Genomic DNA, 23,688 nt, shown 5'->3' on the forward strand with positions numbered 1-23,688 from the left:
TGTGTGATCTCATCTCAACACTACAGCCCGTAACCAAGTAGTAGCCAGTTAGCCGAGAAACACGGCGGGTGCACGGCTGTACACACACACACACACACACACACACACACACACACACGAGATCGTAAACAATATAGCATGTAATTATGTCCCAACCACAATTCACTTCTATTCTAATCACATTTTCCACAAACCTGCCCTATTCTATTGTACCATGCTGCCCTACAAAGCCAAAGATACTACTACCGGTACTTGCAGATACTATGCAAATAGTAAAGTGTTTCAATTGGTCGGCGAAATGGGTTATCTGCATGTAAGTGATATTATAGAAATGTTCTTGAGGTAATTGTGCACCCTCCAAAATCACGATGGCCAAAAGTCAAATAATGTCCGACAGATCAGTCAGGCTCTAAAGCATTTTATGGCATGACTAGACATGACGACAAAAAAATGGCACATGGGCCTGTTTGGTTGGTCTGTTTGTCGTTTGTTTCCCAGCCAATGTGCTTTAAGTACACTTAAGTCCTGCTCAGGTGTTGATGGTGTGGGGCCGAGGCTGATGTGCCATTCGATCACGACACAGTGAACGTTGCTGGGGTGGGGGGGGGGGGGGGGTGTCCTAGTTTCCTTCTGGAGCCCCACGCACACAGGGATAACCTACTCTCTCTGAGGAGATCCAATCAGCATTGTGTTTGTCTGGGTAGCTTATGTCCATTTACACTGTATGGTCACTTAATGTCCTACTTAATCATACTACAGCGTCATACAAAATCTGCTACTTTTGCTGTTTTAGACATATGTGGTTTCCACCCGACAGAGACAATATGTAAGGGATTGTGCACAGTGAGCCAGTCATTATTTTAAAATAAACGCGTTCAGGTTTATTTTCACAATCAAGTCCGGCACACTGTACAGTATCCCACTTATTACATGGTCACTAATGTACAAAAGTCAATAATTTGGCATGAAATATTTGTTTCAGCAACATAACAAGAGAGTTGTTTAGACATAGCGGATCACATAAAGCCTTGAGTGGCGAATCAGAATACAGTCTTCAAAATCTGTGTATTAAATATGTATAACTCTGAATGAATGACACAAATTTCCCTCCCATCTAGAAGGAAGTCATTCATTTACCCCAATGTGAAAGAAAGGGGGTAATTTACAATGTACAACTTTTCAAGCGATGTGCAATAAACATACCACTAATGCATTGACTGCAGCCAGCATTGCAGTTGAATGTAACGCTGGCAGTAGTATGATAGTGTGGTGGCACAATACCAAATCTGACCACTAGTGGCGCTAGTGAGCAATTAATGCATAATTTGCATAATTAATTATGCAAATGAGTAATTAAAATAGATAGATATAAATAGATATAATTAGCATAATCATAAATAATAAATATCCATAAATATAAATATCCATAAATATAATTAGCATATAATAGTTTATAATTAAATAATAATAAAAACTAATAATAGGTTATTTATAAAATGCATGATGTGTGTGTGATTAGCTGATCTCATCTCTCTCTCTCCCTGCTTCTCCTTGTGACATGCCTCCCCAAAAGCCAGCAGAGATGCTGACTCGAAGGTGTGAAAAACAAACAAATGTAAATTTGTTTGTTTGTCACTGGGGCTGAGGTGGGGGGATGGGCTCCCACTCTTTGTGGATTGCCATGGGCCAGACATGCAAATTAAATGAAGCGGGGGGGTGGGGTGGGGGGATGGGTTCTAACCAGGTGCCAGACATGCAAATTAGATAAACAAGGGGGGGGGATGGGCTCTAACCAGATGCCAGGTGCGACATGCAAATTAAATGAAGAGCGGGGGTGGGTTGGGGGGGATGGGCTCCCCCCTTTGTGGAATGCCAGGTGCCAGACATGCAAATTAGATAAACACAGGGTGGGTGGCTTCCACTCTTTGAAGTGAATTGTATGCATAAATTAATCAAGTTAGTATTTAAATTCCTTGCATACATTGACAGTGGGGGTGTGATTCCACCTAGTGGTCAATCTCTATATATAAATATTTACACTGCAATACCTACTATGCCCTGATGTGATCTCAGTCATCTAGGGCAATGTTTTTCAATCAATAGTCTGGGGACCACCAATGGTCCTTGAATGTAATTCTTGTGAAAAATCAATGATACCCCCCTAGTGTTCAATCTCTATATAAATATTTACACTGCAATACCATTTATGCCCTGATGTGATCTCAGTCATCTAGGGAAATGTTTTTCAATCATTGGTCTGGGGACCACCAGTGGTCCTTGAATGTAATTCTTGGGTAAGTCAAGGATATCCCCCCTAGTGTTCAATTTCTATATACATATTTACAACTGCAATACCATTTATGCCCTGATTTCAGTCACCTAGTGCAAATGTCTTCAAGCATTGGTCCGGGGGCTACCGATGGTCTTTGAGAGGGTTCAGGTGACCCTCCCCCCAGCTAAATCATGGAGAGTTGGTAACCAAATAGTCTCCTTATAGATCTTTAACTCTATACTTTTCAATTTTTTGTGTTTTTGAATTTTTATGTTTCATGGTGTCCTAAGGTGTATGGTTTATTGTCTGTCTTATATCATTTTTGGTGTTTTGTGTTGTGTCTTTGAATTTTGCATGCTTCATGTGGTACTAATGTGTTTGGGTTATTGTCTGAATTGTATTATTTTTGGTGTTTTGTGTTGTGACTTTGAATTTTTGATGTTTCATGTTGTCCTAATGGGGTTGGGTATTGTAAATCTTGTATTATTTTTTGTGTTTTGTGTTGTGTCTTTGAATTTTGCATGCTTCATGTGGTACTAGGTGTTTGGGTTATTGTCTGTCTTGTATTATTTTTGGTGTTTTGTGTTGGGATCTTTGAATTTTTTATGTTTCATGTTGTCCTAATGGGGTTGGGTATTGTAAATCTTGTATTATTTTTTGTGTTTTGTGTTGTGTCTTTGAATTTTGCATGCTTCATGTGGTACTAGGTGTTTGGGTTATTGTCTGTCTTGTATTATTTTTGGTGTTTTGTGTTGGGATCTTTGAATTTTTTATGTTTCATGTTGTCCAAATGGGGTTGGGTATTGTAAATCTTGTATTATTTTTTGTGTTTTGTGTTGTGTCTTTGAATTTTGCATGCTTCATGTGGTACTAGGTGTTTGGGTTATTGTCTGTCTTGTATTCTTTTTGGTGTTTTGTGTTGGGATCTTTGAATTTTTTATGTTTCATGTTGTCCAAATGGGTTGGGTATTGTAAATCTTGTATTATTTTTTGTGTTTTGTGTTGTGTCTTTGAATTTTGCATGCTTCATGGGGTACTAGGTGTTTGGGTTATTGTCTGTCTTGTATTCTTTTTGGTGTTTTGTGTTGGGATCTTTGAATTTTTTATGTTTCATGTTGTCCAAATGGGGTTGGGTATTGTAAATCTTGTATTATTTTTGGTGTATTGGGTTGTGTCTTTGAATTTTGCATGCTTCATGTGGTACTAGGTGTTTGGGTTATTGTCTGTCTTGTATTATTTTGGTGTTTTGTGTTGGGATCTTTGAATTTTTTATGTTTCATGGTGTCCAAATGGGGTTGGGTATTGTAAATCTTGTATTATTTTTTGTGTTTTGTGTTGTGTCTTTGAATTTTGCATGCTTCATGTGGTACTAGGTGTTTGGGTTATTGTCTGTCTTGTATTATTTTTGGTGTTTTGTGTTGGGATCTTTGAATTTTTTATGTTTCATGTTGTCCAAATGGGGTTGGGTATTGTAAATCTTGGATTATTTTTTGTGTTTTGTGTTGTGTCTTTGAATTTTGCATGCTTCATGTGGTACTAGGTGTTTGGGTTATTGTCTGTCTTGTATTATTTTTGGTGTTTTGTGTTGGGATCTTTGAATTTTTTATGTTTCATGTTGTCCTAATGGGTTGGGTATTGTAAATCTTGTATTATTTATGGTGTTTTGTGTTGTGTCTGTGAATTTTGTATGCTTCATGTGGTATTAATGTGTTTGGATTATTGTATGTCTTGTATTATTTATGGTGTTTTGGTGCTGTGTCTTTGAATTTTGCATGCTTCATGTGGTACTAGGTGTTTGGGTTATTGTCTGTCTTGTATTATTTTTGGTGTATTGTGTTGGGATCTTTGAATTTTTTATGTTTCATGTTGTCCTAATGGGTTGGGTATTGTAAATCTTGTATTATTTTTTGTGTTTTGTGTTGGGTCTTTGAATTTTACATGCTTCATGGGGTACTAGGTGTTTGGGTTATTGTCTGTCTTGTATTATTTTTGGTGTTTTGTGTTGGGATCTTTGAATTTTTTATGTTTCATGTTGTCCAAATGGGGTTGGGTATTGTAAATCTTGTATTATTTTTGGTGTTTTGGGTTGTGTCTTTGAATTTTGCATGCTTCATGTGGTACTAGGTGTTTGGGTTATTGTCTGTCTTGTATTATTTTTGGTGTTTTGTGCTGGGATCTTTGAATTTTTTATGTTTCATGTTGTCCAAATGGGGTTGGGTATTGTAAATCTTGTATTATTTATGGTGTTTTGGTGCTGTGTCTTTGAATTTTGCATGCTTCATGTGGTACTAGGTGTTTGGGTTATTGTCTGTCTTGTATTATTTTTGGTGTATTGTGTTGGGATCTTTGAATTTTTTATGTTTCATGTTGTCCTAATGGGTTGGGTATTGTAAATCTTGTATTATTTTTTGTGTTTTGTGTTGGGTCTTTGAATTTTACATGCTTCATGGGGTACTAGGTGTTTGGGTTATTGTCTGTCTTGTATTATTTTTGGTGTTTTGTGTTGGGATCTTTGAATTTTTTATGTTTCATGTTGTCCAAATGGGGTTGGGTATTGTAAATCTTGTATTATTTTTGGTGTTTTGGGTTGTGTCTTTGAATTTTGCATGCTTCATGTGGTACTAGGTGTTTGGGTTATTGTCTGTCTTGTATTATTTTTGGTGTTTTGTGCTGGGATCTTTGAATTTTTTATGTTTCATGTTGTCCAAATGGGGTTGGGTATTGTAAATCTTGTATTATTTTTGGTGTTTTGGGTTGTGTCTTTGAATTTTGCATGCTTCATGTGGTACTAGGTGTTTGGGTTATTGGCTGTCTTGTATTATTTTTGGTGTTTTGTGCTGGGATCTTTGAATTTTTTATGTTTCATGTTGTCCAAATGGGGTTGGGTATTGTAAATCTTGTATTATTTTTTGGTGTTTTGGGTTGGGTCTTTGAATTTTGCATGCTTCATGTGGTACTAGGTGTTTGGGTTATTGTCTGTCTTGTATTATTTTTGGTGTTTTGTGTTGGGATCTTTGAATTTTTTATGTTTCATGGTGTCCAAATGGGGTTGGGTATTGTAAATCTTGTATTATTTATGGTGTTTTGTGTTGTGTCTGTGAATTTTGTATGCTTCATGTGGTATTAATGTGTTTGGATTATTGTATGTCTTGTATTATTTATGGTGTTTTGGTGCTGTGTCTTTGAATTTTGCATGCTTCATGTGGTACTAGGTGTTTGGGTTATTGTCTGTCTTGTATTATTTTTGGTGTATTGTGTTGGGATCTTTGAATTTTTTATGTTTCATGTTGTCCTAATGGGTTGGGTATTGTAAATCTTGTATTATTTTTTGTGTTTTGTGTTGGGTCTTTGAATTTTACATGCTTCATGGGGTACTAGGTGTTTGGGTTATTGTCTGTCTTGTATTATTTTTGGTGTTTTGTGTTGGGATCTTTGAATTTTTTATGTTTCATGTTGTCCAAATGGGGTTGGGTATTGTAAATCTTGTATTATTTTTGGTGTTTTGGGTTGTGTCTTTGAATTTTGCATGCTTCATGTGGTACTAGGTGTTTGGGTTATTGTCTGTCTTGTATTATTTTTGGTGTTTTGTGCTGGGATCTTTGAATTTTTTATGTTTCATGTTGTCCAAATGGGGTTGGGTATTGTAAATCTTGTATTATTTATGGTGTTTTGGTGCTGTGTCTTTGAATTTTGCATGCTTCATGTGGTACTAGGTGTTTGGGTTATTGTCTGTCTTGTATTATTTTTGGTGTATTGTGTTGGGATCTTTGAATTTTTTATGTTTCATGTTGTCCTAATGGGTTGGGTATTGTAAATCTTGTATTATTTTTTGTGTTTTGTGTTGGGTCTTTGAATTTTACATGCTTCATGGGGTACTAGGTGTTTGGGTTATTGTCTGTCTTGTATTATTTTTGGTGTTTTGTGTTGGGATCTTTGAATTTTTTATGTTTCATGTTGTCCAAATGGGGTTGGGTATTGTAAATCTTGTATTATTTTTGGTGTTTTGGGTTGTGTCTTTGAATTTTGCATGCTTCATGTGGTACTAGGTGTTTGGGTTATTGTCTGTCTTGTATTATTTTTGGTGTTTTGTGCTGGGATCTTTGAATTTTTTATGTTTCATGTTGTCCAAATGGGGTTGGGTATTGTAAATCTTGTATTATTTTTGGTGTTTTGGGTTGTGTCTTTGAATTTTGCATGCTTCATGTGGTACTAGGTGTTTGGGTTATTGGCTGTCTTGTATTATTTTTGGTGTTTTGTGCTGGGATCTTTGAATTTTTTATGTTTCATGTTGTCCAAATGGGGTTGGGTATTGTAAATCTTGTATTATTTTTTGGTGTTTTGGGTTGGGTCTTTGAATTTTGCATGCTTCATGTGGTACTAGGTGTTTGGGTTATTGTCTGTCTTGTATTATTTTTGGTGTTTTGTGTTGGGATCTTTGAATTTTTTATGTTTCATGGTGTCCAAATGGGGTTGGGTATTGTAAATCTTGTATTATTTTTGGTGTTTTGTGTTGGGTCTTTGAATTTTGCATGCTTCATGTGGTACTAGGTGTTTGGGTTATTGTCTGTCTTGTATTATTTTTGGTGTTTTGTGTTGGGATCTTTGAATTTTTTATGTTTCATGTTGTCCAAATGGGGTTGGGTATTGTAAATCTTGTATTATTTTTTGTGTTTTGTGTTGTGTCTTTGAATTTTGCATGCTTCATGTGGTACTAGGTGTTTGGGTTATTGTCTGTCTTGTATTATTTTTGGTGTTTTGTGTTGGGATCTTTGAATTTTTTATGTTTCATGTTGTCCAAATGGGGTTGGGTATTGTAAATCTTGTATTATTTTTTGTGTTTTGTGTTGTGTCTTTGAATTTTGCATGCTTCATGTGGTACTAGGTGTTTGGGTTATTGTCTGTCTTGTATTATTTTTGGTGTTTTGTGTTGGGATCTTTGAATTTTTTATGTTTCATGTTGTCCAAATGGGGTTGGGTATTGTAAATCTTGTATTATTTTTTGTGTTTTGTGTTGTGTCTTTGAATTTTGCATGCTTCATGTGGTACTAGGTGTTTGGGTTATTGTCTGTCTTGTATTATTTTTGGTGTTTTGTGTTGGGATCTTTGAATTTTTTATGTTTCATGGTGTCCAAATGGGGTTGGGTATTGTAAATCTTGTATTATTTTTGGTGTTTTGTGTTGGGTCTTTGAATTTTGCATGCTTCATGTGGTACTAGGTGTTTGGGTTATTGTCTGTCTTGTATTATTTTTGGTGTTTTGTGTTGGGATCTTTGAATTTTTTATGTTTCATGTTGTCCAAATGGGGTTGGGTATTGTAAATCTTGTATTATTTTTTGTGTTTTGTGCTGTGTCTTTGAATTGGGTATGGTTCATGGTACTAATGTGTTCGGATTATTGTATGTCTTGTATTATTTATGGTGTTTTGTGTTGTGTCTTTGAATTTTGTATGCTTCATGTGGTATTAATGTGTTTGGATTATTGTATGTCTTGTATTATTTATGGTGTTTTGGTGCTGTGTCCTTGAATTTTGTATGTTTCATGTGGTACTTCAAAATATTATATTAATACAACAGGCCGCCTGTTTGTATTAATAATATTTTGAAGTACCACATGAAACATACAAAATTCAAAGACACCACCCAAAACACCAAAAATAATACAAGATTTACAATACCCAACCCCATTTGGACAACATGAAACATAAAAAATTCAAAGATCCCAACACAAAACACCAAAAATAATACAAGACAGACAATAACCCAAACACCTAGTACCACATGAAGCATGCAAAATTCAAAGACACAACACAAAACACAAAAAATAATACAAGATTTACAATACCCAACCCCATTTGGACAACATGAAACATAAAAAATTCAAAGATCCCAACACAAAACACCAAAAATAATACAAGACAGACAATAACCCAAACACCTAGTACCACATGAAGCATGCAAAATTCAAAGACCCAACACAAAACACCAAAAATAATACAAGATTTACAATACCCAACCCCATTTGGACACCATGAAACATAAAAAATTCAAAGATCCCAACACAAAACACCAAAAATAATACAAGACAGACAATAACCCAAACACCTAGTACCACATGAAGCATGCAAAATTCAAAGACACAACACAAAACACAAAAAATAATACAAGATTTACAATACCCAACCCCATTTGGACAACATGAAACATAAAAAATTCAAAGATCCCAACACAAAACACCAAAAATAATACAAGACAGACAATAACCCAAACACCTAGTACCACATGAAGCATGCAAAATTCAAAGACACAACACAAAACACAAAAAATAATACAAGATTTACAATACCCAACCCCATTTGGACAACATGAAACATAAAAAATTCAAAGATCCCAACACAAAACACCAAAAATAATACAAGACAGACAATAACCCAAACACCTAGTACCACATGAAGCATGCAAAATTCAAAGACACAACACAAAACACAAAAAATAATACAAGATTTACAATACCCAACCCCATTTGGACAACATGAAACATAAAAAATTCAAAGATCCCAACACAAAACACCAAAAATAATACAAGACAGACAATAACCCAAACACCTAGTACCACATGAAGCATGCAAAATTCAAAGACCCAACACAAAACACCAAAAATAATACAAGATTTACAATACCCAACCCCATTTGGACACCATGAAACATAAAAAATTCAAAGATCCCAACACAAAACACCAAAAATAATACAAGACAGACAATAACCCAAACACCTAGTACCACATGAAGCATGCAAAATTCAAAGACCCAACCCAAAACACCAAAAAATAATACAAGATTTACAATACCCAACCCCATTTGGACAACATGAAACATAAAAAATTCAAAGATCCCAGCACAAAACACCAAAAATAATACAAGACAGCCAATAACCCAAACACCTAGTACCACATGAAGCATGCAAAATTCAAAGACACAACCCAAAACACCAAAAATAATACAAGATTTACAATACCCAACCCCATTTGGACAACATGAAACATAAAAAATTCAAAGATCCCAGCACAAAACACCAAAAATAATACAAGACAGACAATAACCCAAACACCTAGTACCACATGAAGCATGCAAAATTCAAAGACACAACCCAAAACACCAAAAATAATACAAGATTTACAATACCCAACCCCATTTGGACAACATGAAACATAAAAAATTCAAAGATCCCAACACAAAACACCAAAAATAATACAAGACAGACAATAACCCAAACACCTAGTACCCCATGAAGCATGTAAAATTCAAAGACCCAACACAAAACACAAAAAATAATACAAGATTTACAATACCCAACCCATTAGGACAACATGAAACATAAAAAATTCAAAGATCCCAACACAATACACCAAAAATAATACAAGACAGACAATAACCCAAACACCTAGTACCACATGAAGCATGCAAAATTCAAAGACACAGCACCAAAACACCATAAATAATACAAGATTTACAATACCCAACCCCATTTGGACAACATGAAACATAAAAAATTCAAAGATCCCAGCACAAAACACCAAAAATAATACAAGACAGACAATAACCCAAACACCTAGTACCACATGAAGCATGCAAAATTCAAAGACACAACCCAAAACACCAAAAATAATACAAGATTTACAATACCCAACCCCATTTGGACAACATGAAACATAAAAAATTCAAAGATCCCAACACAAAACACCAAAAATAATACAAGACAGACAATAACCCAAACACCTAGTACCCCATGAAGCATGTAAAATTCAAAGACCCAACACAAAACACAAAAAATAATACAAGATTTACAATACCCAACCCATTAGGACAACATGAAACATAAAAAATTCAAAGATCCCAACACAATACACCAAAAATAATACAAGACAGACAATAACCCAAACACCTAGTACCACATGAAGCATGCAAAATTCAAAGACACAGCACCAAAACACCATAAATAATACAAGACATACAATAATCCAAACACATTAATACCACATGAAGCATACAAAATTCACAGACACAACACAAAACACCATAAATAATACAAGATTTACAATACCCAACCCCATTTGGACACCATGAAACATAAAAAATTCAAAGATCCCAACACAAAACACCAAAAATAATACAAGACAGACAATAACCCAAACACCTAGTACCACATGAAGCATGCAAAATTCAAAGACCCAACCCAAAACACCAAAAAATAATACAAGATTTACAATACCCAACCCCATTTGGACAACATGAAACATAAAAAATTCAAAGATCCCAGCACAAAACACCAAAAATAATACAAGACAGCCAATAACCCAAACACCTAGTACCACATGAAGCATGCAAAATTCAAAGACACAACCCAAAACACCAAAAATAATACAAGATTTACAATACCCAACCCCATTTGGACAACATGAAACATAAAAAATTCAAAGATCCCAGCACAAAACACCAAAAATAATACAAGACAGACAATAACCCAAACACCTAGTACCACATGAAGCATGCAAAATTCAAAGACACAACCCAAAACACCAAAAATAATACAAGATTTACAATACCCAACCCCATTTGGACAACATGAAACATAAAAAATTCAAAGATCCCAACACAAAACACCAAAAATAATACAAGACAGACAATAACCCAAACACCTAGTACCCCATGAAGCATGTAAAATTCAAAGACCCAACACAAAACACAAAAAATAATACAAGATTTACAATACCCAACCCATTAGGACAACATGAAACATAAAAAATTCAAAGATCCCAACACAATACACCAAAAATAATACAAGACAGACAATAACCCAAACACCTAGTACCACATGAAGCATGCAAAATTCAAAGACACAGCACCAAAACACCATAAATAATACAAGATTTACAATACCCAACCCCATTTGGACAACATGAAACATAAAAAATTCAAAGATCCCAGCACAAAACACCAAAAATAATACAAGACAGACAATAACCCAAACACCTAGTACCACATGAAGCATGCAAAATTCAAAGACACAACCCAAAACACCAAAAATAATACAAGATTTACAATACCCAACCCCATTTGGACAACATGAAACATAAAAAATTCAAAGATCCCAACACAAAACACCAAAAATAATACAAGACAGACAATAACCCAAACACCTAGTACCCCATGAAGCATGTAAAATTCAAAGACCCAACACAAAACACAAAAAATAATACAAGATTTACAATACCCAACCCATTAGGACAACATGAAACATAAAAAATTCAAAGATCCCAACACAATACACCAAAAATAATACAAGACAGACAATAACCCAAACACCTAGTACCACATGAAGCATGCAAAATTCAAAGACACAGCACCAAAACACCATAAATAATACAAGACATACAATAATCCAAACACATTAATACCACATGAAGCATACAAAATTCACAGACACAACACAAAACACCATAAATAATACAAGATTTACAATACCCAACCCATTAGGACAACATGAAACATAAAAAATTCAAAGATCCCAACACAAAACACCAAAAATAATACAAGACAGACAATAACCCAAACACCTAGTACCACATGAAGCATGCAAAATTCAAAGACACAACACAAAACACAAAAAATAATCCAAGATTTACAATACCCAACCCCATTTGGACAACATGAAACATAAAAAATTCAAAGATCCCAACACAAAACACCAAAAATAATACAAGACAGACAATAACCCAAACACCTAGTACCACATGAAGCATGCAAAATTCAAAGACACAACACAAAACACAAAAAATAATACAAGATTTACAATACCCAACCCCATTTGGACACCATGAAACATAAAAAATTCAAAGATCCCAACACAAAACACCAAAATAATACAAGACAGACAATAACCCAAACACCTAGTACCACATGAAGCATGCAAAATTCAAAGACACAACCCAATACACCAAAAATAATACAAGATTTACAATACCCAACCCCATTTGGACAACATGAAACATAAAAAATTCAAAGATCCCAACACAAAACACCAAAAAGAATACAAGACAGACAATAACCCAAACACCTAGTACCCCATGAAGCATGCAAAATTCAAAGACACAACACAAAACACAAAAAATAATACAAGATTTACAATACCCAACCCATTTGGACAACATGAAACATAAAAAATTCAAAGATCCCAACACAAAACACCAAAAAGAATACAAGACAGACAATAACCCAAACACCTAGTACCACATGAAGCATGCAAAATTCAAAGACACAACACAAAACACAAAAAATAATACAAGATTTACAATACCCAACCCCATTTGGACAACATGAAACATAAAAAATTCAAAGATCCCAACACAAAACACCAAAAATAATACAAGACAGACAATAACCCAAACACCTAGTACCACATGAAGCATGCAAAATTCAAAGACACAACACAAAACACAAAAAATAATACAAGATTTACAATACCCAACCCCATTAGGACAACATGAAACATAAAAAATTCAAAGATCCCAACACAAAACACCAAAAATAATACAAGACAGACAATAACCCAAACACCTAGTACCACATGAAGCATGCAAAATTCAAAGACACAACACAAAACACAAAAAATAATACAAGATTTACAATACCCAACCCCATTAGGACAACATGAAACATCAAAAATTCAAAGTCACAACACAAAACACCAAAAATAATACAATTCAGACAATAACCCAAACACATTAGTACCACATGAAGCATGCAAAATTCAAAGACACAACACAAAACACCAAAAATGATATAAGACAGACAATAAACCATACACCTTAGGACACCATGAAACATAAAAATTCAAAAACACAAAAAATTGAAAAGTATAGAGTTAAAGATCTATAAGGAGACTATTTGGTTACCAACTCTCCATGATTTAGCTGGGGGGAGGGTCACCTGAACCCTCTCAAAGACCATCGGTAGCCCCCGGACCAATGCTTGAAGACATTTGCACTAGGTGACTGAAATCAGGGCATAAATGGTATTGCAGTTGTAAATATGTATATAGAAATTGAACACTAGGGGGGATATCCTTGACTTACCCAAGAATTACATTCAAGGACCACTGGTGGTCCCCAGACCAATGATTGAAAAACATTTCCCTAGATGACTGAGATCACATCAGGGCATAAATGGTATTGCAGTGTAAATATTTATATAGAGATTGAACACTAGGGGGGTATCATTGATTTTTCACAAGAATTACATTCAAGGACCATTGGTGGTCCCCAGACTATTGATTGAAAAACATTGCCCTAGATGACTGAGATCACATCAGGGCATAGTAGGTATTGCAGTGTAAATATTTATATATAGAGATTGACCACTAGGTGGAATCACACCCCCACTGTCAATGTATGCAAGGAATTTAAATACTAACTTGATTAATTTATGCATACAATTCACTTCAAAGAGTGGAAGCCACCCACCCTGTGTTTATCTAATTTGCATGTCTGGCACCTGGCATTCCACAAAGGGGGGAGCCCATCCCCCCCAACCCACCCCCGCTCTTCATTTAATTTGCATGTCGCACCTGGCATCTGGTTAGAGCCCATCCCCCCCCCTTGTTTATCTAATTTGCATGTCTGGCACCTGGTTAGAACCCATCCCCCCACCCCACCCCCCCGCTTCATTTAATTTGCATGTCTGGCCCATGGCAATCCACAAAGAGTGGGAGCCCATCCCCCCACCTCAGCCCCAGTGACAAACAAACAAATTTACATTTGTTTGTTTTTCACACCTTCGAGTCAGCATCTCTGCTGGCTTTTGGGGAGGCATGTCACAAGGAGAAGCAGGGAGAGAGAGAGATGAGATCAGCTAATCACACACACATCATGCATTTTATAAATAACCTATTATTAGTTTTTATTATTATTTAATTATAAACTATTATATGCTAATTATATTTATGGATATTTATATTTATGGATATTTATTATTTATGATTATGCTAATTATATCTATTTATATCTATCTATTTTAATTACTCATTTGCATAATTAATTATGCAAATTATGCATTAATTGCTCACTAGCGCCACTAGTGGTCAGATTTGGTATTGTGCCACCACACTATCATACTACTGCTGGCTACATCATTGGAGGTGTTGAATCAGGCCAATGACGGACCTTTGTACCAACAATTTACTAGGCTTGTTTACAGTGACGTGATCCAACAAATGAGTCATTTACTCATACATTCCAAAATGTTGCCAAAACACTGTAATGTAATTACAGTGTTTTCTACAATTCTTCTACTTGTGCTTCTACTAGTCACATAAAAAACAGCCCCACTAATGAAGAATGACAGATTTGCAGGTGTGCAGGGAAGAGCAGAATGAAAAAAAAAGAAAGGAAGGAAATATTGTGGAAGAAAAATAGGAAAATAGGGAATCGGCATAAAATTAATGGGGATATCAGGTCGAAAAACACATTGTAAAGGCAGAAACTAGAATGAGCCCACATCAAGTGTAAGTGTACTACAGCTGTGCCATAGGTCTTCCTAACCCCAAGACCTTATTGGCAAGCAGCTCGATCAGCCCTGACTGAACTGAACCTTAGCAATCTAGTTTGGCAACTCTGCGTGACTGTGATTAATTCAAGGCGGCACTGTATTACAATCGTTTTGTGCAATCTTTTGTTGAGCAGTGTTTTGGACTTTATGGACGATAGAAATATGTCCAAAAATACTCCTTGACATGAAACAGTGTATTTAAGTTTATCGCCTGTCCTTACTGTGTTAGACCGCGGTGACCGTCAGATCTGAGTGACCTGGAGCTTCCTGGGGGATTGGTCTAAAAGTTCCACAATACTGTGAGGTGCAATACTGTTACAGGCTTGGAACACAAACAAAAGAATACTGTAGAGTAGACCAACAGTTCCCAAACCTTTCAGGCTGCGACCCCCCATAATAATCATATTTGAACTTATGAGGACCCCCCCCCACACACACACACACCCTGACAAGCACAATTCTTGTTTTAGTTTGTGAGCTTGTAGATCGGGTATTTTCACAATGTTTGCCTCAGTCTTACAATATTTGACAATTTGGCGGATTTGTTATTAAAAGGGTCTTAAGTCATTTGTCACTTTCAAAATGTGCAGAAACCCTGTACACGTTTTACAGTATGTTGGTTTGTTTACTGTTGAGTGAGAAAACTATGTTGCACATTATGCTAGTCATCTGGGGACCCCTCCGAATAATTTGGGTCCCGACCCTCAGTTTGGGAACCACTGCTGCAGATACTGAAGAGCTGATTGGTTACCTGGATGTACCTGAGGGCGCTCCTCAGAACGCTCAGGTTGGAGGTCTTCTTCTCATCCACGTTGGGGATGTTCTTCTTCAACGTCTCAAAGCAATCCTTCAGGTGAGCTCGCCTACGGAACACAAGGTACACAGGGTCCATATCGCTGTTGTCGGGCAGATATCTCCCTTTTTTTATACAACCGCAGCCTATAGGAAAACAGTTGTGTCAGTGTGTGTCCTTCCCCTCCTTTGCCTCCTGAAGCATAATGAAGCTGGGTGAACTTGATTTAAATAAAAGCCCACGATTAAATTAGTACAATGCAATGGCCTTGTATCTGGTTTTGTACTTCCCACGAGTCCAGGTCAGATCCTGCCTGAATAGATCCTTTTCATGCGGTTTCATACTTTTCAAAAATATTATGTACAGTATATGTTTGATGTACGGCTTGTATTTAGATTATGCTGTATGAATTTAATCGGCATAATGTCACTGCTAAAATGGATGAGATACCGTACATATCGTATCAAAAGTAGCAGATCTACTAGCTCAAAACGCTTGCCGATCTGCTGCTTTTGCTACTTCTGTGATGCTGTAGTATGGTCACTGGTCAACTAGGGCGTTAATTTATGAAAAAGACAAAAAGTAAAAAGTCTGCCCGACAGCAATGAGTATACATGTTCCCCTGGTCTAACGGCATGATGCAGTGTGTGAGAGATCACTATCAATATTTACATGCACATTGCACACATACTTGAAATTATAGTTCCTTAATATATTCCTCCACTATTTAACCATAGAAGAGTCGAATTATGAGATCTATCAAAATAAACAAATAAATGTCCAGCCTATTTGCACAGAATCTGCTCTATCTGAAAGAGAACATGTTCACTTAATCTCATCTTAACTCTTACTCCGCTAGCATTTATTGAAAAATTAGGATCTAATTCACGCCAGCATTGTTTTAATTTGAGCTCTTATTTTGAAAAGCCACAGTTCAAGTCTACCGGAAGTAGCTTATCCTAGGACGCTCGACGGATCCGAGACAGGCTTTGTTTACATGATCGATCTATACCGATGCACTGGAGAGCTCCACATCGCCGGCTCTGTGCCGTCAAAGAAACGCTGTTTTGTCCAAAATGTCATCTGGGACAAGGAATAGGAGATACAGGCGATTGAAAGAAACGGATAGAATGGATTATTATGGCGACGACGATCTAAGATCCAGTGCTGTGCTAACAACACAGCTAGCTAACCGGCTAACGTAAGTAGCATTATGGCTCGATCGATCGAATGCACTATAAAAGCGCAATTGCCATTAATCTTCGGCAATGGCGTTAAGCGTCAGTATCAAAATTAGGCTTCAATTGACCACGATCTTCGGCAATGGCGCTATAAGAGTTAACTTCTCTGTGCAAAACGATCAGATCTCCACTTAAAGGTAGGGTAAGTGACATTTGTTTTTGTTCAAATAAGTGATAAATAGCCCTATATTCTGATAGTACTCATTGTTATAGACTAGAGTGTTTGTTCAGTAACAGGTATCTCCATGTCTCTCCAGCTCTTTATTAAACAGAAAGTGCATCTTCAGGGCAGGATATACATTTCATCCAATCAGGGGAGAGAACTCACAGGATACAGATTTAACTAGAACTGCACTCTGTCGAGTGCCTACTTGCTTGCACACAAGTAGGCCATAAATGGCCTACTAGTGCGCTAGCAGAGCGCGCAAATACCGTTGACCGCTACAAACTGTCAAATCTCAGCTGGTAACGTATATGTCGATCAGTGTCGGGTGGATTACAGGAAATGCCTCTATGTATATGTAATTTGTAAATTGATTAGCGGTATAATGTGGTTACTTTGCGTATGCCCGGTTTGATGCGTATGTATCGTAGCAGCATATGACGTCAGGGTATAACTGGTACAACTAGCTCTCAATGATTACATAATAAAGATATGGATGAAAGGACCCAGGGTGTAATTGGTTTTCGATGGTGACGTAATGACGATATGTTTTAGTGTCGGGAGGATTAAAGGTAATGCCCCTATGTATACATGTATGTAATCTGACACCACTGCCATATCAAGCAAAAGTAGTCATTACGTGGCGCATACACATCAAACGGCGACATACGCATCGAAGCACTGGACGAATATTACTTGCGCGCTCTGCTTGCGCAAGTAACAAGTGAAATTGGAAGGGATGACACAGAAATGAGCAGACAAAAATTGGAACTGGAACACTATAAAAGTATTTGCGCACTACAAATATACAACCTATCGACCTATGAAAAAGTATTTTCTGTTTATTAAAGAGCTGAAGAAGGAAAATGTGGAATTTTCTGGAATTTTCTGTTTATTAAAGAGCTGGAGAAATAGGGAGACCCCTGTTACTGAACAAACACTATATAGCAATGATTACTATCAGAATATAGTGACTTAACCTTTGAACAAAATGTTTGTTTTAACCAAAATATATCACTTACCCTACCTTTAAAGTAAAGGCGACACAGGAGAGAGGCTGCACCCACCTGTTCTTCTCAAGCTTGTTATGTACTTCTCTTGTGCCCGCCCTGTAAAAGCACAGATTGGTGCACATTAAGGAATCTAATATCCAAATTATCCAAACAAGAACGGCAATCAAACCAAGTAAAACGAAAACATGAACCCTAGCAACCCTATTCTGTGAGCACTATTTCCAGCAAAGAGCTTGGTGTGGAGGGAAGCAAGGGAGTGGACCAAGTATAGAACCCTGGGGGACTCCGGTCAACTATATAGGTCTAAGATATATCTGATTATTTTCATTATTTAAATTTGCTTTTTATTCATGGGCTAATTAAGCGCCAACTAGCGCCAACTAGCGGCGTAATGTTTTTGACTGATGCTATATCAGCTTTTCACCTCACCTGCACTTCTGCATCCAATTGCCTGCCATGAACTTACACACTAAACAGATGTCGTACTGTACTACCACACTCAGAGTCATAATTAAACATGGCTGACTCAATCCAAAGAGATAAAAACAAAACACTTACCCTCCCGGCCTCTTCTTGTTGTCCAGGTGACGCCCGTCGTCAGGCGGGCTCCCCCGGCTGACGGGGCTGGTCTGTGGGGGCAGGGCCTGGGGGAGCTGGGCGACTAAGGCGTGCGGCTGGGGGGCGGAAACGATGGTTCCGGGGTAACGCTGCTGAACCAGCTGCTGGGGCTGCTGCTGTTGTGTTTTAGCGTTGGCGGATGGAGAAGCCACCAGCTGTAGGTGGTGCTGGTGGTGCAGGTTCTGTGGCTGATTGTGGTTCACCGCCAATGCCGAGGGCGAGAGTTTGGGCTGACGTGGCGGAGAGAGGGTGACACCGCTGTGGTGGTCCTGAGGGGAGTGGGGGTCCCGCTTGGGGGAGGCTAGGAGCGTCGCCACTGGGTGATGATGTCGAGAGGGTAAGCCCGTTGTGTGGTTGGAGGAGGGGACCACTGGGATCATGGGGATGACGGTGATGGGTACGGCGGGGGGAGGCGCCGGCGGCGGGATGGGGGCCGGCCGGTGATGCTGGCTGTGGGGCTCCGACTCCACTTTGAACACATGGTTGGTGTAGTGCAGTGGCTGTGACGAGTAGCTGATGCTGTGCTCGGCCAGCTGCTCCAGACGCAGCTTGTCCCTCAACTCATTCTCCTCTGTGGAACAGACCAGGTTGTGATCAGGACAGCACCACACGGAGGGAAATAGTATAAACACATGACTAGTACCCTCTTGTCTAAACTCTGTTAGCACACATTGACCCTGGCTGGCGTCCCCATTTTGGCCATGTTATTAGGTGAAAATGTAACAAAAGCGAAAACGCATGAATACAGCTTGAGTGGTTAATAATGTCAATTATTTCTTCATAGGTGGGAAATTGTTAGATGTTCAGTTCATAGAGAATAATTGCAACGTCTACGTTTTGAAAAATGATGATGATTATAAAGACAGCAGTAATTGCTGCAGTTACTGACTGGCTAATGTGAGAGTGAGGTAGATAAAAAGGATTAAGGTCTAGTGACATTATTCACAATGGTCACCATTACCACTACGACTGAAAAGACAAAAAGAAGAAAAGCAGCAGTATACTCTTGCAGGGCTCACAATAATACCACCATGCACACCGGCTTGAGTTACTGTGCCGTTGTAAAGGTCTGAAAGGAAACTCGACTCCTTGGAACCGCCACCCACCCCCATAAAACTACAGTCAGAGATGCAGACTTTACTCCAGCCTCTGATGCTTGACAAGAATCGATGCATAATGCACAACCAACCGCCGGCCTCAAATTATGTGCTGCAATCTTCTGCACATTGTGTTCAACTTGTCAACCGACTGACTCGGCTGACTGGTCCTTCATTTAGTTTTTTAGTTCTGAACCTTTTCAGGCCGCGAAACCCCCAAAATAATCATATTTGAACTGGGGATTGTAGGAGTTGAGGCACTACATTTTGTTGACTCAGTTCCACAGATTATAAAAAATCTAAAATAGCCGATTTCGTCACATTTTTAGCCAGGTTGCTAACTTGCTAATTGCTATACTGTCGAGTGTCGATGTTGACTAGTGAGGAGTCAGACCCAGAGCCAGAGAGTAAGACAGAGTTACGACATTGAGGGGGCAGAAAGCTGAGTGCTCGAAATACATTGTTTTCAACAAGTATTGTACAGTGACAACTGAAGTCTCTGTAATGTTTATGTTGTACTATTACTAAAAAACTATCTAAAATAAAGGTTAAAGCTGGGCTGTTGCCTTAGTCCAGTGCATTCTGCCAACTTCCGGTCAAGGACATTGTCACTCTTCGCAATAGAAGTCTATGTAGAAGAGAAGAGTTGTCGTAACTCTGTCTTACACTATGGCTCTGTGAGGACTTAGTGGACACTTTCATGATTGGCTGCCTCTAGCGCAGGGGTGCCCAAAAGGTAGATTGTGATCTACCAGTAGATCACAAAGGCTGTGCAGGTAGATCACGTGACATGCCCCTAAAGAGTATTTAATTTAAATATATAAATAACTTTTTTTGGCATCTGCCACTTGAATTAAAGGTGACTTGATTGATTGACATCAAAAAGTGCCTGTGAGCTCAAATCCATAATGCAATATTTTGTTTGCTGTGCACAAACGTCGGTAGCATTATGAAATACAAAAAAACCCTACCCCTACCCTTCCATTTCTCCCCCTCTATTTCCCATTCCAAGTGCACCACTATTCTAAAGCCTACATATTTAAACTATTTTCAGCAATGGAGGGTAGATTGTTGAGCTGGTCATTTTGAAAGTAGCTCTCAAGTAAAAAAAGTGTGGCCACCCCTGCTCTAGCACCCCTAAGCCAATGTGATACCTATAGTCTGAACGCTGCAACATGAAGCCGTATCCTCTAAGTCTAAGCCAATGGGAGATAAAACCCATAGGGCTCCATCTTGCGCCACCCTTATCCCTTAAGTAGTTTGCCATTTTTTTTACAATTTAAAAAAACCTTTTAAAATAGTTCAACTAGCCGATCTACATTGAGACATTGTGAGCTTGTAGATCGGCTAGTTGAACTATTTTAAAAGGTTTTTTGAAATAGTAAAACATGGCAAATTAGTTTAGGGATTAGGGATAAGGGGTGGCGCAAGATATAGCCAATAGTCTCTTTGCTGCACCTGGCAATTATGACGAGAGTCATTCTTGTTAGTTAATATTTGGCTTTTTTTTTTGTAAAGTTTGTTTGTTGATTACTTTTGAAATTCATTCCAGGCGTTAATAATGTCTTAACAGTTCTTAAAGGTCCTTAAACTGTTAACAATCTGCAGTCCCACGGGCGGGACCTCTGCGGTTTTTGCATTTTTCAGACAAACAAGTGTACAAAAGTGTGTCTCACCTACCTAGGCAAGCTATATACCATTTTAAAGGTACAGATCTTATGATTAAAATGATGCATCAAAACTGTCACTACAATCAACGCCGAAGTCTGACATACACAACAAAAACAAACATTCACAAAGCTTTAGCTGTACTGTTGAGTGAGAAAACTATGTTGCATAATTTATTATGCTAATCATCTGGGCCCCCCCTGTGGGTCCCGACCAGGGGAGCAGTCAGACAGATACTTTGTGAAGCCACTGAGGAAAACGGGATTTCCTGAAAGTTCATATAATGGCCTGTTGTGGCACTGTCATTGGACCCAGAAAAACCCATAGCCCCATAGAAGTCCATGTATTTGGGCCCAACTTCACCTAGACTGTATTACCTTAATAAACATGGTCATGAATACTTTCTGCTTCCAGTCACTAGTTTAAAGTCTCATTTCTAATGTCATAATATTCTTTTGGGAAAATGATGGTCCCATTTATTAAAAAATGACCATAAAGTCGCGTATGTTCTGAGGGGCGTGGCTACCATTACAGTCTATGATCGGGATTCCCCTCCCACTCGAGTCAAAATAAAAACCAACGGAGAAGAAGGGGGGGGGGGGAAGTCCCGCCTCGTTGTCTGGGCCAGCCAATGGCCAGCTGGGCCAAAACGGATCTAGAAAGATGGCAACTTACAATACAAGGACTGACAGGCTTCATTTTACGTTCATGATAGACCCGGAGAACGCTTTGTCCATATTTTTTACAGTATATGGTCCCGACCCACAGGTTGAGAACCACTGCATTAGTCCGTGTCATTCTGGTAGAATCGGCACAGAAAGTTGTTATAGGAACAGCTCACACCGCTACATACTGTATAACATTTCCCTTATCATTATCAGCAGTGTGACAGACAAAGCAGCATTCACCTCAGGTTCTTGGGTCATTCGTGGTTGAGCCTAAGACACCAAAAACACACTGTTAGCACAGTGGAGGAGAGACAGTGCACGCAACAAGACATCTTTTGTGTTAAGATGGGAAATCCTATCAGTAGTGGGGCCTGTCTTGATATCCGAGTTGGCTGCCACACAAACATCTATGAACTTGGTAACACTCTTGGATCCGCTAGTACAGATGGGCGGTGAGCTTGGCACCAGACACAGACAGCTTGCCAAGCTAAGGGGAGTGCAGTCTTTTCAGCTCCAAAGTGTACTCAAGGACAAGGAACGGCCCTAAGGAAAGAAATAGCTATGTTTGCTCCGTAATGCCACAGACAAAGCCTCTTTCTGGAAGGAGAACATTCATCAGCATGTACCTATATTCGGGGTTGTAAAGGACATAATTTGATGCGTACGGTAGAGAAAGAACAAGTCACACTTATTTTACACAGCAGTGAGGCTAATTGAATGTCTGAAAGATGTGACAGATCTGTGCTATCTGTGCTAAGAGGGAGAGTGGTTACTAATCATCCCTTTGTACTTTTATTAGAAAGAAACAGGATATCAGTGAGCATCCTGAAGGTACCAAAGGACACACATAGTGTTCTAGAGTTAAGCTGAGAGGGAAGGCGTAGATGGAACAATTTGTAAATAGCTGCCATCTCTGTACTTTTGTCTACATTCTACTTCACTTTCCTAGTGATTCACTGATTGCTTTGAACTTTTCAAAGCATTAAAGACAATCAGAGACAGTGACATCATCCACCGGTCGTTGTAATGTAAATGTAAGCTTTTATAAATAGAGAGGGCTCAGACAGATTTCTCAAGGCTCAGTCATTAGACATGCATGTTCTGTATTGACATGGACAAGTCTTGCCACAGACACGTTTGCCCGTGTACGGACACATTGCTGACCCCTGAATTTGATGCGTACCGTAGAGAAAATAAATCACAACCGTGTGAACTGAGTGGTGCAACTACCCCCCCCCCCCCCCCCTCTCTCTCTCTCTCTCATTAGCAGGCAACAGTGCTGCACTGTCTCTCTCTCTGTTTCTGGCAACAGCGCCCCTACTGGTACTAATAGTCATACTCATGCTCATTAGTAACATAGGTGCATGGGTGGGTGTGTTAACGTCAGGGACATTGCTGTTCCTTGGAGTGGTTGCACCACTCAAAAACAAAAGAAGTCACACTCACGCAGCAGGGAGGCAAATGAAATGTCTGAAAGATGCGTCAGATCTGTGCTATCATTCACGTTTGAGGACTTTTGCATCGAATAACCTCTGGGTCTCCTTGGAACATGGCTT

The 23,688-nt window shown here is 38.3% G+C and overlaps 1 protein-coding gene across 1 annotated transcript in view; it reads right to left on the reverse strand.

Moving 5' to 3' along the window:
* Positions 1-23,688, reverse strand: part of LOC308321030 (max-binding protein MNT-like) — a 52,416-nt gene that overhangs the window by 24,564 nt on the left and 4,164 nt on the right. The window contains exons 2-4 of the mRNA XM_080771811.1: positions 18,640-19,270; positions 18,136-18,177; positions 15,623-15,734 (exon numbers count right to left, since the gene is read on the reverse strand). Coding sequence (XP_080627937.1) covers positions 15,623-15,734; positions 18,136-18,177; positions 18,640-19,270 — 785 coding nt within the window. The remainder of the gene's footprint in view (positions 1-15,622; positions 15,735-18,135; positions 18,178-18,639; positions 19,271-23,688) is intronic.

This window comes from Protomyctophum bolini (assembly GCF_963924005.1).
Source record: "Protomyctophum bolini genome assembly, chromosome: 9".
NCBI lineage: Eukaryota > Metazoa > Chordata > Actinopteri > Myctophiformes > Myctophidae > Protomyctophum > Protomyctophum bolini.